This window comes from Homarus americanus, unplaced genomic scaffold (assembly GCF_018991925.1).
Source record: "Homarus americanus isolate GMGI-L3 unplaced genomic scaffold, GMGI_Hamer_2.0 scaffold14636, whole genome shotgun sequence".
In the NCBI taxonomy this organism is placed as follows: Eukaryota; Metazoa; Arthropoda; class Malacostraca; order Decapoda; family Nephropidae; genus Homarus; species Homarus americanus.
This window is the reverse complement of record NW_024731153.1, coordinates 1-19,405: the sequence shown is the minus strand read 5'-3', so window position 1 is coordinate 19,405 and position 19,405 is coordinate 1. Positions and strand designations below refer to the sequence as shown.

Sequence of the window (19,405 nt, the reverse complement as noted above, 5' to 3'; positions counted from 1 at the left end):
CCATACAAAAATCACTCCTTCCATCATTCTTCATCCTCTCTTGTATCAGTCTCCAACCACACTCTCACCCTTCATTTAAGCCCCATACTTTCACAAACTAATTAATTCATTCATATATTATCTTTCCAGAGATCATTATTATCATATACATTTCAGGCAGCTATAAAAAAGAATATTAATATTTGTATATATATTACATTACAACCTCGAGAATTCTGAAATCTGAAATCTTGAACCTACAGTTATACGCAAAATTTACTTAAGATTCATACTATATCAGATGTCTGGAAAATCTACAGAAATTCATGAGTGGGAGTTTTGAAGGGTAATTCACAGAGTTGCTATTAATATGGTAGTTGTCATTTAAAGGTTAGCGGTGAACAGACATCTATCAATGGTGAGACTGCTGAAAAATACACATCCATGCATAAATATAAACTAGCAGCGTGTGATGTGAAACGCTGTTAAGCCTCATTCTCTGAAAGGCGTGAAAATTATGCATGTGCGAAATAAAGCTAATACAGTCGACCCTCGTTAATTCGGACTAATAGGGGGGAGGGGTGTCCGTTTTAGCCGATTGTCCGAATTAACCGATTTAGTGGTTAATATTGCATTATATTTCAAAGTCATTGTTTTCGTCACGATTTTATCCCACTTTCCACTGTAATACGTACGTAATTTCAGCAAAAATATTACATTTCCGTGAATGTATTATATCAAGCACAGTATGAATAGAATACCATTGTAATATAACAGTATTTTAACCGAAAACTACTAAAAAAACGAGTAACATCTCAAGAACATCGGAAGCTTAGGTAAAGTCTTTTGTTTTCGTCATGTATTTTATCCTATTTTACATTAAAATACATCACGTTTCAGCAAAACTACTATTTATTTCCGAGAATATATTTATTCAGGCACAGTTAAGGTAAAATATACATGTGGTGTAACAGTTTTTTAACTGAAAACGATTCGAAAAACATGTGTACCGTGTAGCTGATACTCAACAGCTGGTGGTGCGTCATGTGTCGTTGTAAACAATAGGAGGTTGAAGTAGATTACCGGGTATTATATTAAGTGTGAAATATCAAAAAGGTTTTTATTACCGGTATTTTTTGTAGATCAATGAGAACTGTGATACCGTATATGATATGATAAGTTAGCCTGTGCTAAGAACTTCAACATAGACTACTGAAAACACTTTGTAAGGTAATTTAACCTATTGTAAGTTGGTGAGCTTCATTTGCTGAAGGAACTGCACAACTTTTCATTACTAATTGGTACAAATTTTACGTTTCCATTGTTTACTGGCAGTAAATGGTAAATATTTTTCATGTCTGAAGCTAAAAGTTGCATCCCCCCCCACACTAGTGGTGGAGATGTTACATTTGACCAAAAAGACGCTGGTGTTTTATCCCAGCAGTGGGTGGACCAGCATTTTAGCTTTAGGTCTGCGTAGGTAATATTCCAACAAATCTTAAAAAAAAAAAAAAAGTTCAGATTTTGTCCGAATTCTCCGAAATCCGGATTAAAGGGGTCCGAATTAACGAGGGTCGACTGTAAATGGATACGGATCATCCAGGAAATATGTATTCACTAGTTTACCTCAAATTTTGTACCTGAAGTTCATGTTCACTGCTATAAGGTGGAGCTGCCAAAGAACTGTATTGTACTTATTTTAGATAACTGCTCTGACATTTGGAACAATCATTAATCCAGAAAGGGCTTTGTTCTATGCTTTCTGGATTCTCGAGGTTGTGCTGTGTTGCTAAAATTATAATTATTTACTCTTGTACTAAAAAAATTTCTTTAAACTGCCTTTAAATCCATAGTGTGAGGCTTAGGAATAACATGCTTTATCTCCCTGTTCCTGATACAATAGAGAAAGTATGAACCTCCACATGTTTTGTTTGAGATATGTATGGTGGAATTAATTCACATTGTTGATTTGTCTATGAAATTTTTATCTCTACATTTTGATTTTCCTGCACGGTTCATCTCAAAATTTGCTTAATGTTTATTAATTACGTTTGACTTGCACCAATAACATAATTTTATATATTTACAAGTCTTGTACTGTATGTGATCCATCTCTTATGTTGTGATCCTTCCCCCTTCACCAGTCTCACATCCATTTTATGATACACGTACAGTATACAGTAAACCCTTGCCATTTGCAGTTTTACAGTTCGCAATTTTGATTATTTGCGATTCATTCCCTAAAAAAATAAAGTAATAAAATAGAAAAAATATTTGTTTTGAGATACAAATAAATTATTTCTGTATTACATAAACAGTTCCTTCCTTTCTTATAATCATCCTCAGGGTGACACCATTACAAAAATATATATACAAAATTTATTATTTTATGATAATATTTCATTAATCTGGCACCAAAGGAACCTAAAGAATATGGGAATTTTAGTAAAATTGCATACTGTTCTTATAAAGGGGTGGGAAATATCCATTGGGTTCAGCTCAACCACCCGCCCTACTCCTTCACAAATACATATTTTAATTCCCTTTGCTCTTCATTTTTCTTATTTTATGCTTACTGTATAGTATATTGTATGATTTCATGGTTTTATTTATGCCTTTCACCACTGTACGTGTATTTAAAGAAAAACATACTGAAATACCATTTATGGTTGTGTTTATGGGTGACTCTCACATACAATATGATGGCTGCTAATACTATTCACAGGGGTCCGTGGCACCTAACCCCACAAATAGCATTTTCTTGAGGACTCCTTTACTCCACTGGTATATTCCATATCCTTTTTATCCCTATATTAGTTTTCATAATTCCCATAGTACTTAATGATTTATCTATATTTCTGAAGACATGTTACTAATATCAGTGTCTCTTCAGGTTTATGCTTGCCATACAAAAGTGTTTGACTGCAGACCAGACATATATAACTATGGCAAAGAGTCTTGTGGCCTCCAATTTCCCAGGCAAGATTCTCAGCTTACTTGCTGCCATGATTGTATATCACATCAGAAATTACTCAAGGTATGCTTGTGATATATAATGTACAGTATATATGAGGTAATGCGGTCTCCTAAACAGGGGCGTAAGTGCCAAATGTGCAAATTAGAGACGGGTCTCATTTTCTATTTTTTGTCGATTGGTATACAGTGAAACCTCGTTAATCTGTATGCAGATGATCCAGATGTTGCTTAATCCATATCACATGGTGAGCTATGTGTCGATTCCTGGGCCTTCTACTTCTTTCCACCTTGGTTCTAGACATAGTGGTGTGTCAGATCTCAGTGCTGTTACTGCACTTTCTCCGGAACCTCCTCCTCAGATTTTACAATCTGATGTTTGTGATCAAGAACTCTAAGTGTTTAAGTGTAAATCTTTGAGATAGTGACTCAAAATTAGTGTGCAGTGTAAATAATTTAGTAATACAGTACTGTAGTTTGTGATAGTATTAAATCAACTGCCCCACACTACTGTACTTACCTTATCTGACTCTCCACTACCTTTAGGAGCCCTTTAGAATTAAAGATAAGGTTGTATTTAAATACACAATCATCTTTATGTATTTGTGTTTTACAGGTTAATATTGTTTGTTTCATTACATCTGTCAATTTGCCATATTTTTACTATGTAGTAAGACTTTATGCTTTGAAATTTGCAATTAATTTGAATTAATGAGGTTTCATTGTATGTCTTATACCCATAGCTTACTCGAAGTCTGTGAGAGCTAGGCTTGAAAAAAAAATTTGCCAAGTTCTCACAGGGCTACAAATCCTTGAAAATTTTCTATATCTCAAAATGTCAGTCTAAACTACACAGCTCGCATGGACAGATTTTATTGCACATCCCTGGAATGTTTCCGGGTGCTGGGGAAAGTATTCTGAAAATCTTGACTACGCATCTTGCATGGAGAGACACACGCCACACGGGTATTTATTTACGCAAACACTACTGTACACGTACAATATATTGTAAATAAAACAAAATAATGTATTCTACTACTGTATTGTACGATAGTATACTCTACTCACCAGCAGATGCCGTCGTCTTGTTTTTGTGATGCAGGCAGGCCAAATGTTGATATGATGATATAGGATGGCCTACTTTGTCCTGTACCAATTATGTGGCAGCTGATCATATACTGTTGCTCTCCTCTCCCTCCATGAAGCAGAGAGGCAAATCAAGAGTGACAAATGTCTTCCATCGCCGACAAAGTGTTGGGTCGTGGTGATGACCAGGCATGTAGTAGTGTTGATGGACAAGGTGATGAAGAGGCATGTGTTCTGGTAAAAGGGGAGGAGGCAGAGGATGTCAGTGGTGGCCATAAAATTCAGGAGGCCATCTAGGTATGTCCTCACCTCTCTGAGACTGGTGGTGGTACTTTCCTCTAGTTTTCCTCTCTGTCGTCCTTATCCTCCTCCTGTCCTTCTCCGTAGGATCTGATGACACCTTTGTATATTTCCTCCTGGGTGAGGGCACCATAGCCAGGATTGTTGGCATCCACCTGCAGCCACTCTCTCACATCCTCCATGGTCACAGCAATGTCACCATTGTCATAGAAAAGTGTGTAGGCCTCTCCCACTTCGAAGCCCTCAAAGTCTGCATCCCCCTGCAGTAAAATAGCTTCTGCGGCGGCAACGCAACCACCACCATTCAGGAGCCTCTTCTACACATTCCTGTGTGTCATCTCCATGATCTTGTCCCAAGCTGCCTTCAGGTTGAACACTGCATCTCGGATGTTGTAGTCCTTGATGTTCTTCAGTGTCTCTAGTCCCCTGGTGTCTTTCTCCCCTCTTTGGCACTGGTTCCACCACCAGAATGTCATTTATGAGGATGCACCTGCAGTGTAGCTTACAGGCTAGAATGATGCCCTGAGGGTAAGCAGGCACATTGTCAAGGATGAGCAAAGCTTTGACCTCTCGCCTAGGAATGTAATTGTCTGACAGCATGTACTCAAATGAATACATGGTGGAACCAGCCTTCAAATATTTCCTGGGTGAACCAGGCTTTTTTGTTGCCACACCAGGACACAGGAAGGCTATCCATTGAATTGTGCAGCACTCTTGACCTCTATGTATTTCCCACCATTATTGGTGTAATTTTGTGGAAGCTAGCAGCATTGGCACAGAACAGCACTGACAGTTGCTGCTCGCTGGCCTTGAGTCCAGGGGTACTGCTCTCCTGCCGGAATGCCACAGTGTTGTTTGGCAGGGACTTCCAATAGAAATCTGTCTCAACCACACTGTATATACATTTCGTACTTCTTGATGTCATCGTCATGGATGAGTTGGTGCCACATAAGCACTAGCACTCTTACCAGCCACTCACTTGCTGCTGATCCCATGCTGCCTGTAAAACTTGTAGTCACCCAAAGCTCCCATGGAAATTGGGCATATCCAGCAGTGTAGAAAATTGCTGAGTGGCATCATGGAGCTCAATGGTGTGAATAGGAACACCAATGGCTCAATGCTGCTTGTACTGTACCAGTTATATATTTCAGCTCTACTTTGTCATATTTTAAGGTGTTTATATGAATATGGGTGAGGCTACTTTCCTCACCTGCACCTAGCATAACTTTCTGTTCTTGCCTCCTGAACTTTTGCTTGGCATGTTTCACATCGTGGATGGTTGACATACCCCCATCCACCTCCTGCATCAACACTTTCACCTACACATTTTTCTCAAGTTTATTGAGAAAGTCCAATTTCTCCTGAAAGGGCAGTCTTTTCATAAGGCCTCTCCTCAACTCCTTGGTGCCCTGGGTTTCTCTGTATCTCTCAACATTGTACATGTACAACAAATTACAGTACTGTACACACAAACACTACACATGAGGCAACAGTACACAACCACTCTCCACTCTGCTATGCTCGGTACTGTATGTACGGTGCTTACACTAACAATGATAAATTACAGTAAAGTATACTGTACACAGTAATCACTGTTTATTTCTTAATACTGCTTTAATACTGTATTCTCGGTTGACTGTGTCTTGGTAGAGTAATGTACAGTACATACTGCACAATGCAAATTTATGCAAAAACAACAGCGAGCGTTGGAACAACCTTGTACAATGGCAGCGAACTATGAACCAAGCTGGGATAAGCATCAGCCTATCAAAGGCATCCCATGCAATCACATGACAGCATTAGCCAGTCGCAGGCTACAAGCCTGCAGCCCAAGTTACCCAACTGGTTAGCCACCCACGCATCTGAAACATGCAGAAGTATCAGAGCATGATGCAATCTTTTGGAAGTCCCAGAAATTTTTTCTCATGCTCGTATTTTATCTGGGAAATGTGTGTGATTCCATCCTGAGAAACTCATTCCCATACCTGGAATGGAGAGATTATTCCAGAAAATGTGCATGATTTCATCTTCAGAAACATGTTTACATTCCTGGAACGGGGTGAGTTTTCGCGGAATTTCCCGGAAGGCTCGAGATCCAATCCAGCTATTGGAGAGTTCTTTACAATGCATCAATATTTATTAATTTGCATTTGAGGAATTTGTCATTACATATTACTTTGAGGTCAGTTTGGAAAATAATTTAGCCTTGTACTCTTGATGTTCACCATGACCAAGGTACATTACCGTCCTTTTAATGAATTAAGTATCATATTTTCAGGTACAATCTTTCATCTGGTGGATCTGCAGTTCGATTTTGGCTGCAGCTTCTTATAGGTATCCCAGAGTGGGTACATGACAGCTCTGTACTCTTTTTACTGGATACCATTTGTCAACAGTCATTCACACACCCGGCTTGCTGGCAAGAAGTTATAAGAGGATTCTCCGAAGTCATGAAAGTAATTCATGAGATTTAAGTATTATTTTATATAAAGTCCTTTTAGTAAAGGAGACAACACTGGAACTTATTATTTTTTTAAGTTAAAAATAATTCTCCTGGAGTGAAAGACTTGGTAAACTTTTGTGTCAACGGTCCATACATCCCTCCTGCATCAACTTCTTCATAAAAAGACTAACTCAAGAACTGCTGAGTAGTGTTTTAAATCCCACCATCAGATATTTGAGTCTTATACTTTATTCTTTGTTATTTAGACCAGGTAATTCAAGTTGATATTGAGCAGTATCATATTTTCAATCTCATGCACTGCTGTTATTTCTGTACAGTAGTGTATATGAAGTACATAATTCACAATTAGCAAAATTAATCTTAGTTTATTTTGTTTGGTTATCTACCAGTATATAAAAATTGTGTGTAAAGCATGTAATACACATAAGCTTGGAAAGTATTGTTTCCCACAAAAAAAAAATTACATTTTTACATTTGGGGACATTTTATTTTTCGTAGAAACTTAACTCCCATTTATATAATGGTAGTCAATGGAAACAATGGCTTCAATTTATGAAAGGTTTCTCAAGAATGTATCTGTTTCATAAATCGAATCACTCCTATATGTATATGTTGTAAATTACAGAACTTTGAAGTTGTAGGGCATCTCACTTCATTATAAGAGGAAATTTCACACTTTTCATTGTAATCTTATCACATATAGTGACAGTCAAGTTTTAATCTCTCCCACTCCAAAAAAATTGCTGGGATATATAAAAGAGTTCCATCCAACTGTCCACAGTACTTGAGTTTTCCCTCAAGAACATAAATCAAAATCACAACAAATACAGAGGTTTCACAAAATTCTGTGTATTGTCAATAAAAATGATACGTCTAAGTCACAATATTATTTCCTTAGCAGACCAGCAGGAAATGAAGATGACTTTGATTTTTTTTTATTCTTAATTGTTCAGTATTTTGTTTAATTTCTGCATGGAAGTAGGTCTTTTTGATTAAGAAGGAGCAGTACCAGTAATTTGTAGTCAGGATGGCAGTGATCCATATTTTTTAGATTTCATATACAGTATTTTATCCAGAAATTCCTGACCTTAATTTACTAAAATTTGAAATTTTTTTGACTTACTCATAATTCTTGATTAGAACCTTGATTATCATTCACTCACACTATTAGTGGATCTTTGCCAATTTGTAGAGAAATTCATATACAGTACAGTACTCTCTTAAGACTAATTGCGATGTCAGCTGTTACAGTATATGTAATCATTAATAGTACAATACACGCAGAAATCATTTGAAAATCCAGCTCATAATCTCCTCCCCGACTTACGACCTACTCGACTTACGACCACCCGCACTTACGACCTGCCTCAGTCGTACCAAAATTTTGTCAAATTACGTGTTATCGAGTCTCAACTTCAGTACACAGACAAAATTTTCGTTTGTAATTCACTTTAAAATGGCTGGCAAGCTTAAAAGTGAAAGTTTTGTGGTGCTGAGAAGAAAAAGAGAAGCCCATTTTAGATTTTCTATGTATTATTTAAGCATTTTCGACTTACGACCTGGATTTGGGTCCCTAACCCCGTCGTAAGTTGGGGAGGAGCTGTACTTAAAAAAAATATTCTTACTCCTTCGTTGTATTTTAATAGTTGCCCCATAGAGTGTTTCCTGTCATATATGGGGTTCTCGTTATAAGTGGTCAAATAATTGTGGACCTACACGTATAAAGTCCCTACAGTTAAGAGGATTCTAAGGCTGAAATCCGTCAGTCTTTGGGGGAACAAGTGATTGACCGATTGAAATTCCCGCCCGTCTCCCCTTCTCTTAAAAGTCATCCTTCTCACCCACACTATTCATGCTCAGTACTGCCTGTGTCCACAGGCATTATTTTGAAGTGCTCCAAGAACTATAATTAACAACTTTGTTGTCTCTGGTGGACTATTTTTGTAGCCATCAGTTCCAAACCAAAGCAAGGTGGTGTAGTGGCTAAAAGGAAGCGCAGTAGCTATGGGATGGATGTGGAATTAGAAGTTACACGTCCTAAGAAAAGTGACGAGCAATTCTCAGTGAACCACTTTCATTGAAATGAGTGCACGAGTCCATGGTTAGGTTGCTTGCGCCCCATCAACAGACCAATCCCAAACGACTTTTATGTCCAGTATACTCTCGATTTAACGGAATCCTTTATTTTTCACTCGATTTATTGAACTCACTAACCCGAGATTAATTCCGTTAATACGCTCACACCTACGGAGACACCTCAGTCACATGATATGTACATAGAAACATTATTCATAGCTTACCTTAAACTAGGATTTTTTTTTTTTCTCAAAATTTTTTCCAATTGACAGCCGCACTCTTTTGACTTTCTCCCCCACACCACTTCCTTTCCGAGACTTCTGAGAGACTTTCAGCATGATGTCTAAGCTCCTCCCCGACTTACGACCACCCGCACTTACGACCTGCCTCAGTCGTACCAAAATTTTGTCAAATTACGTATTTTCGAGTCCCAACGTCAGTACACAGGCAAAATTTTTGTTTGTAATTCACTTTAAAATGGCTGTTAAAAGATACCTAATTTAACTTTAGGAGCGTCACTTACATTGTGATGGTCCTAATTAGACCCTATTAATTTTGGGGGGAATTGACTCCTGTTTATAAATGGTTTCATAATCAGTGGCTTTTTTCTGGTCCCTTTTAACCACTTATAGTGAGGACCCCTGTAAAAGGATATGTAAATATTTGAGATGATGAATAATTAAATAAATGTCCAGTACTATATGTAAAAAAAATTTGTAGAAGGGAAATTAGATGTACAAAATAAAATAATTTTGACAAATAAAGGATGATGGAACAATGCTGATATAGACTGACTTTCACATCTAATCTATAGATGGTACAGAACTGTATTAAATGTACTGCCTTCTTTGAATATTTTCAAGGTTCAGTATTCAGTGTTATAATAACTATTTGAAATGTGTTCCAGAGCTCTGAATGTCAACAAAGTGGTGGGGGAGGTGTGATTGGTTTGCTGTCTTGGTTAACAGCAGGAACTACAGCCCCTCACTCCTTGCTGGTACGGCCTTCTGCCCCACAGTTCCCGTGGTTCACGGTGGCTGTCCTCATGCTAGAGACACAGCAGGAGTTATCCTCAGGGCTCTGGAAGAACCTCTTAATAGAATTATTTGCTAAGCCACAAACTACACTTGAAGAAGCTCTTAAGGTAAGATGTCTGGTATTTTGGTTGCAGTTGAATTGCCGAAAATGTGAAGTACAGTGCTCAAATAAATTATCAGTAGATTATATTTTTAACAGATTAAAATTATTATGAAGCTAACTATCAATGTACCCTATCACTGTACCCTATCTTACCATCTTTTCCCAATTCAGAAACCAAAAGCCACACACACACACTGTAGGAGATATGGTAGTAAATTTACTTTATATCTTTGAATTGTTTGAGATATCTACAGTGGAAACTATTCATTTATTATCTAGATGTATCCAGCATCTGTTGTTCAAATTTATGGATAATGGGTAGGTGTTCTATTCAGAATTTCTTTCAGAGACTGGTCATTGAAGATTATCTTGCTGGACTGGAGGGTTACAGACCAAAGTGTTTCAGTAATACAATACAAGTTTTTCAGAAGGTTTTAGATGAACCTGTACTGTAATACACCTTATTAATCTTTTTACTTTCCTTCCCATTATTGTGTTGGCAATTCTTTTTTTCCTACATTTCAGTATTGCCTCTTGCTTTCTTCCTTCACTTTTTTCTGAGTTAATTGTTCTTTTCATATTTCATTCTACTCACTTGTTTTATTTATTTTTTATTTTTTTAATAAAAGCAGTGTAGTATGTGATTACACCACTTTAATAAAATCAAGCTACTTTTAAGTCAATTCTTTTTAATACTGTACAGTATAGTCTACCCTTGTCAGATGTGGGAGTTACATTCTTGGAAAATGGCATTTGACAAATTTATTATCTTATGGGAATACTGAATAGAATTAAAGAGAAAATGTTCTTGGACACTATATACAGTGGTTCCTCGGTTAACAAACACAACTTGTTCCACAGAGTCGTTCGTTAACCGATAATTTCGTTAACCAAATCTATTATTTCAAAGTACTGTTTACTGGTAATAGAATTAACAAAATATTAAATATAAACGAAATACAGTACTGTACTATACAGTATACTGTACAATAATAAATAAAAAAGCCGTTTTTTTCTAAAAACCAGTTTTTGTGATATAGCTCTAATGCGACTTCAGCAAATGCAACCTAGGTATGTTAATTCCTAGCTAATTCGCCAGGCCAACATACAGTACTGTACAGGCAATTAAAACATCTAATAATTACTTAATAAGTAATATGAGGAGGACACGTCGCTACCTGGCATTTAATTGCTATTTTCAAAGTCCTTCCTTCATCTCGCCCTTATGTGCAATAGAATACTGTATTTTAACTTACTTTGAGGTGTGTATGTCGTATTACCAGCAGCTTTGTATACAGTATAGTCTCGATTTACGTGGATTTCCTATACACGGTTGGTCATTTACGCGGCACCTGGCCAGACCGGCAATTATTAGTTATGCGGTACATTCCATCATTTACGCGGGAAGCGGTGTGGGCAGGGTGCGCACTAGGTCGCCCAATCAACAAAACATTACCGAGTTCTTCACCCGCCACCCACCACAGCCAGACCAGGTCAGTGATAGTGAGGATATGGACTTTGAGGGGTTTGACAAAGAGGCCCTGCAAGCCTCTGTGGTGGATAGTGATACAAGTGATACAGGTGAGGACCAATAATCTGTCCTCTGCCTCGGAACCAACCCCCATCCCCGTGTGCCCAGCCATCTCTTCTACTAACGTAAGTGTTAAAAAACCTAATATTATTGATATTTCTCTTAAATATTAATTGTGTGTGCATACCATCATAAAATTAAGATGTTATTTTTACTTTAACGTACGTATTGTGTCGGAAAAGGCGTAGTCTGGGGGTCGGCCCAGTTTCTATTTCAATTAATCCCATATGTTCTGTTATTTCGTTTTCGCGTTTCTCGTTTTACATGGACCTCTACGGGTTTAATTGACCGCGTAAACCGAGACTATACTGTACATATCAAACAGCTGAATGTAGAGGCAGTTGATGATGACGTGCCATATTCCTTACAGAGTGCATTGGTTCTAATGCGTTCTTCATGTTTCATTATAATTTTTGCTCCGTATATTATCAATATGTTAACTAAATTTCAAAATGACCAATAACTTTAATGTAAAAATGCAAAAAATATTCAAGAGACCAACAAAATCGATGTTCACTCCACTGTAAACAAAGTTAAACTGAGAAGTGTTATTGGGTGATTCAATCAGCTGATGGGTGCACAAAAACTGTTTCCTGTACTGTATATATTATCAATACTGTATGTTAACCAAATTTCAGAATGACCAATAATTTTAATATAAAAAATGCAGAAATATTCAGGAGACCAATTTTCTTGATATTTACTTCACTGGAAACTAATGTAAACATAGAACCAATTACTGTATTGGCGGACTAGCCGATCAGCTGATGTGCACAACGAAACGTGTTTGTCGTAAAGATTTCGTTAATCGAACTGAAAATCCTTATGGGAGCTAACTCGTTAACCGAAATTTCGTGAATCGAACCATTCATTAACCGAGGGACCATTGTATTCCAAGAAGCTATACATTTTCTTGTGATAAAATACATGAAATTGAATAAGAATACTGTATTAATAAATCAAATAAGTGTAGAAGCAATAATAATTAATGAAGCCAAAGAATCATAAGTACAATAATTATAATTATTTACATGATTTACCTAATGGCCACCTACTTAACATGCATTATATTTAGGTGTCATTTTAATTAAAGGGTAATAAACAGGAATGATGATGAAATTACCAAGAAAAAGAGATTGATTTTGAACTCTAGCTTATACAGTATATACTATTATTGCATGAGATAGGGTAGCACTGACTTATCAAGGTACAGAACTGCCTGACACAGATGCTTGGTGACAAATGAATTTTGCTCAAGGCCACTTGCAGTGAGGGCACTGCCTTAAAACTTATATATATTGTGGGGATGTTTAGCAACTGATATGTGTGTGTGTCAATGAGTCTGCATACCCAACTAAGCTTTACATGTACTGTACATACAGTACTGTAGATAGAAAGGACATTAATTAGATATGGCCTTTATGCTATTTCCAGAAAGTAAGCGATGATCTAGGCCTTGGGCCAATCTCCTCCAGTCTGCTGAGCATTTACCGTTGGGGTCAGCAAGTAGTGGACTTTCCAGCTGACCATCCTGCCCTCCCAGTCACATTAAAGATGTACTTCACACTACACCTAGCTCATGTTCCTCCACAACCTGGGTTAGTCCTCACTATTATACATCTGTAAATCAAGAATCCCACCTTAAGTTTGATATTTTGTTGTGAGTCTTGTTAGGATCATTGTAATGCAATGAAAAGTCCTCTGTTGAAATGCACTGTAGATTATATGATAAGAAATTGTGACATACAGTAAATGTTTAACAAAATATCAAGTAGTTAGATATAAAAACTGGCTATGAGAGTGAAAGCTTCCCTTCATATAATAGATGTAAGTCTTCCAGACAGATAAAGAAGATATTAGTTGGTCCAAAAGAGATACTATATAGTATTATGTAAGCAACAGTATACTTACTTCCAACACAAAGATATCCAAAAGTACACATGATGCTATGGTCTAAAGAAGAGAGAGAAGTGTTAGAGATCTGTTTTTTAAAAGACAACTTGATATGAACTTACTGTGATCAAAAACAATGAGAAGTGAGGGTGTAGACAAGCCTGATCCTATAATAATGTGTAGGTTAATGGTCATAGTATGTAGAAAGTGGTCAAGAAATGTGAAGTAAAAATTGCTTCAAGTGTTACAGAAGAATATATTTGCCAAACTGGTAAGATATACAGGTTGAACCTCAGTTTACTGGCATTGACGGGACCTGGACTGTTCCGTTAAATCGAAGTACAGTGGTCCCTCGGTTAACGAGCACAATCCGTTCCAGCATGTTGCTCGTTAACCGAAAAACTCGTTAACCGAAACCATTTGTTTCAATGAGTTTTTGGGTAATTGGTTCCAGCTCACAGAAAATTGCCTAAATTCAACAAAAAATGTAAAAAAGCACACTTACTTTGAGGTGTGTATGTAGAAGGCTCCTGGATGATGATGGTGATGATGGGAATTAGAATGGGGATGGAGGAGAAGGGAGAAGAGAAGGCATTGGGGTGGAAGAGAAGTCACCCCATGGCACCATTTCACCCATAAAATTTTAGTTCTCTTGGTGTAATTCAAGATTATTTTCTTTAAATCAATACTGCTTTGCATTATATATTGTCAATATGTCAAATAAATTTCAAAATGACCAATAATTTGCTTGGAAACACAGATAAAAAGCATTTAGTTGAAGAGAGTCTCAAGCAATATGTTACCTCCACTGAAAAGAGAGAGAGAGACTATTGTCTGTTTGTGTGTTAACAGGCTGGATGGCGTGCCCGAAACTAGTTTCTTTACCTTCAATTATGTTGAATAATTGTTAAAATGACTAAAAAATATTAATATTAAACTTTTAAAATTATTGAATAGTATAAACTTATTGATATTTACTAAAATAGTAAGGAATTTAAGCCCTAAAACTGATTACTGTATTGGCGGACTAATACTACAGCTGGTGGACCGCCAAATGCAAGCGAAAACATGTTGAGGTCGGCTTGTAAAAAACTCGTTAATCGAGGGATTGCTCGTTAACCAAAGTTAAGAATCTTATGGAAGGTAACTCGTTAACCGAGGGATCACTGTACCTGTATGGGCGGGAGGGCATATCTGACGACACCATTGCACCGAGCATTTTTCGAAATTTTTGTGATTCCCTGATTTCATGTGCTTACAGTTTTCCATTCCCTTTGTGTCACTCTCCACATAGTGCTTCAGGAGTTTATCTTTCTGCTTCTTTAAATCATAAATTGTTGAGGAACAAACACCATAGAGATCACAAAGTTGACGAGCAGACGCTCCACAGTCTAGTTTCTGTAATATTTCAACCTTCTGCACATTGTTCTTATTTTAGTCACTAGCAACTCCAGTAGGGTTTTCAGGTCATTAAGAGGCCATAATTGATGCTAAGAAAGTAGAAATTTAAGGCGTCACATGAGACCAGCACCGGCTGGACTTCAATGCCAACAAACGTTCGCAGTGGCACGGGAACGCCTTTAAATGCGAATTGCCAGTAAATGCACGGTAAAGTTATTATTGATGATGTTAAAAAGGTAACTTATCAGGTTTCTTGCATCTTTGCTTTATCCTTCAGGATTTTTTTGCAGGCAATATGAATGCAGTAGTGTGGTCTCTCGGTTCTATCAGGGGCTAGTCAATTCAGCATTCCTTGGAAAGATCAAAAAGAAAGTTGCAAGTGCTGTGGAACATCATGAATCTTGCTTAAGACTGGAACCAGAAGATGAAGAGGAAATCCTAGATCCTCAGGTAAGGTGTCTACCGATCTGGTTACTTACACTTTTCGTTACATTTGCACCGACGCTTTCAGGGGTCGTACTAGGGGTTTAACCCTTTACAGGGCAAAGTATCCTTTAGGTACCGTATATACTCGTGTATAGTTCGAGCTTTTAAGACCAAATTTTTGGGCCAAAAATTGGGGGTCGTCCTATACATGCGTAATAGTTTTGTTAGGTTGAACCCGTGCATGATGGGAAGGGCGAGGAGCAACTTTTAGCTTCAGACATGAAAAATAATTACCATTTACTGCCAGTAAACAATGGTAATGTAAAATATGTACCAATTAGTAATGAAAAGTTGTGCAGTTCCTTCAGCAAATGAAGCTCACCAACTTACAATAGGCTAAATTACCTTACAATGCGCTTTCAGTAGTCTATGTTGAAGTCTAAATTACCTTACAATGCGCTTTCAGTAGTCTATGTTGAAGTCTTAGCACAGGCTAACTTATCTTATCATATACGGTTTCACAGTTCTCAATGATCTACAAAAAATACCGGTAATAAAAACCTTTTCTATATTTCACACTTAATATAATACCCGGTAATCTACTTCAACCTCCTATTGTTTACAATGACGCATGACGCACCACCAGGTGTTGAGTGTATCAGCTAGACGGTACACGTGTTTTTCGAATCGTTTTCAGTTAAAAAACTGTTACATCACATGTATATTTTACCTTAACTGTGCCTGAATGAATATATACTAGGAAATAAATAGTAGTTTTGCTGAAACGTGATGTATTTCAATGTAAAATAGGATAAAATACATGACGAAAACAAAAGACTTTACCTAAGCTTCCGATGTTCAAGAGAAGTTACTCGTACTGTATTACAATAATATTCTATCCTATCATTAGCCTTATAATTCCACAACTGAAAACCATTCGAAAAGCGATTACGGTAACATCTTTTGAACGAAAGAAAGAGAAAGTCATTGCGTTCGTCACAGGTTTATCCCACTTTCCACTGTAATACGCACATCATTTCAGCAAAAATATTACATTTCCATGTTCTCAGAAATAAATGGTAGTTTTGTTGAAACGTAATGTACAGTATTTAATATTAAAATGCAAAAATAGCTATAAAAACAATTAATATACCTGTAATGTACTGGCTGGCATCTCGTCCCTGCTCCCGCGTCCAAGGTCACCACTCCTCCCAACTCGCTCCCTCCTCCTCCACCTCCTCACCATCACTACTGCCGACAACAAACACAAATGTTTTGTGAATAACTGCACCTCCACTTCCTATGTACAGTACTGAGCTGTACTGTGCTGTGCATTTTTACAAACAATAAACATGGCAAGAAAAGCTATTAAAAAAAAAAAGAGATAAAAATTTCACTTTACTGTACAGTTCCTATCCTCGGCGACAGGACGGGTGTCATCGGGCTCATCGTCACTCAATTACAAAACTGGTGGTGAAGCAGGGGCGACGATTGATTCAGCTGCTTCCTCACTGCCGCCAGTGATTGATGGTGTTAAATCTCTCCTTCGGTGATCAAAGAACATGGTGATGGGGAGTTGTCGTTTCTTTCATTCATTTCTTCCATGATGTTTTTGTATGGAGCGAAAACGTCATCCAACCCTCGCATGAATTTCAGGGCACGCACCATGGAGGGGTCCATACTATAGGCCAGGTTTTTCAGTGCCTCAATATTCCTGGTCATCTCCCCCAACTTCTCCAACATTATTTCTTGGTGCTCTTCCTCTTCCTCATCCTCTTTCCCTTCCTCTTCCTCTTCCTCTTCCTTGCCTGAGTCTACTAACTCCTGTAGATTCTCCTCGGTCAGCTCAGTGTCGTGCTCTTCAATTAGCTCCCAAATCTCGTCCTCTGCCATGTCCTGGAAGCCTTCAGCAGCCACTTTCCTTGACAGTGCCAGGGTCTTTCTGAAAATTTTAATTGAAATCCATCAAAATAATTTTCCTTGTCATCGTCTTAAGCACCAAACAGCTCCTCCCAGTCTTCTCCTTGAACAGGGCTAGAGGGTACGTGTTTTTCGAATCGTTTTTAATTAAAAAAATGTTACAGCACATGTATATTTTACCTAAACTGTGCCTGAATGAATATATTCTCAGAAATAAATACAGTAAAAGTCCAAAAATCCGGATGCCAGAAATCCGGACCACCCGAGAATCCGGACTTTTGGAAAACTAATTAATATTAGTACGCATTATTATTATTTTATTTATTTTATTTTTTATTTTTATTTTTTTTTTGTTTTTTGTTTTTTTTAGCGGGCTTTTGTGTGTATGTGCGCATGCGTGAGCGCCACAGCTGCACAGCGACAACAAGCGACCACGTGGTCGCCACTTTAAAACGAGCAATCAAACTGTGACAACATACCGTATATACTCATCTATAACCCCCCCTTGTTTATCGGTCGACCCTGATTTTTTGACCAAGAAATCGTTAATTTATGATATTCCTCGTTTATAGTTTGACCCACGTTTTTGAGGGTAAGGGAACAACAAAACCTTCAGTAAAAACGCTCTACGTCCTATAAACTGAAACACGAGTGCCGAAGGCAAATTGTTTACCATTTATTATTACGACACTTTACACTGAAACGCGGGTAGTTTCAACAAAAATATTGTATATTTCCATTCAAGTCAATTAGGAGGGAATATTATTGTAATACAACAGTTTTTTAACTAAACCATTCGAAAACCGATTACGGTAACATCTTTTGAACGAAAGAAAGCGAAAGTCATTGTTTTCGTTAGGATTTTATCCCACTTTCCACTTTAATACGTACGTAATTTCAGCAAAAATATTACATTTCCGTGAATGTATTATATCAAGCACAGTATAAATAGAATATCATTGTAATATATCAGAATTTTAACCGAAAATTATTAAAAAAACGAGTTACATCTCAAGAACATCGGAAGCTTAGGTAAAGTCTTTTGTTTTCGTCATGTATTTTATCCTATTTTACATTGAAATACATCACGTTTCAGCAAAACTACTATTTATTTCCGAGAATATATTCATTCAGGCGCAGTTTAGGTGAAATATACGTGTGATGTAATAGTTTTTTAACTGAAAACGATTCGAAAAACACGTACCCTCTAGCCCTGTTCAAGGAGAGACTGGGAGAAGCAGTTTGGTGCTGCAGACGATGACAAAGAAAATGATTTTGATGGATTTTAATGAAAATATTCAGAAATATAGCATTGTAGTATTTATTCAAGTCATTTAGGATAGAATATTATTGTAATACAGTACAACAGTTTTTTAACTAAACCATTCGAAAAGCGATTACGGTAACATCTTTTGAACGAAAGAAAGCGAAAGTCATTGTTTTCGTCACGATTTGATCCCACTTTCCGCTGTAATACGTACGTCATTTTAGCAAAAATATTACATTTCCGTGAATGCATTATATCAAGCACAGTATGAATAGAATACCATTGTATTGTAATATAACAATATTTTGAGTCCTACTCTTTCCATTTACAGATTACTGTACAAGCCCATAATAATGGCTCCTAAAGTAGATAAACTTCGTTGTGTGAAGAGAAAGAAGAACACGTTGAAATTGAGTGACAAACTTGAAATAATTAAGAAACTAGTACGTGGTGTGAGCAATACTGTTCTAATGGAAACATACGACATTGGAAAGTCTACAATTTATGATATAAAAAAGGCAAAGAAAAAAATTCTAGAATTCACAGCTTTTTCATTAAAACTGCTCATTTTGATAAATGAAGCATGCTATAATTGCTAATGAATAAACTATCAAAATGTACCTGTTCATCTCTTCTTTATTCCTCCTTAAATTTGAATTTTAAAAGTACTGCCTGAGAATCCGGAAAATCCGAAAATCCGGACCGACCCAATCCCCAAGCAGTCCGGATTTTTGGACTTCTACTGTAGTAGTTTTGCTGAAACGTGATGTATTTCAATGTAAAATAGGATAAAATACATGACGAAAACAAAAGACTTTTTACCTAAGCTTCCGATGTTCTTGAGATGTAACTCGTTTTTTTAATAGTTTTCGGTTAAAATTCTGTTATA

The 19,405-nt window shown here is 37.1% G+C and overlaps 1 protein-coding gene across 1 annotated transcript; it reads left to right on the top strand.

Annotated features, from left to right (window-relative positions):
* Nucleotides 1-2,872: 2,872 nt before the first annotated feature.
* LOC121867558 (ectopic P granules protein 5 homolog) lies at nucleotides 2,873-18,902 on the top strand (the record flags this gene model as incomplete). The annotated part of the gene is given in 6 exon segments (XM_042367562.1): nucleotides 2,873-3,016; nucleotides 6,617-6,794; nucleotides 9,786-10,022; nucleotides 13,044-13,207; nucleotides 15,194-15,353; nucleotides 18,848-18,902. Coding segments are annotated over 6 exon segments (916 nt in total), but the record flags the coding sequence as incomplete, so codon positions are not given.
* Between the last annotated feature and the right edge of the window lie 503 nt (nucleotides 18,903-19,405).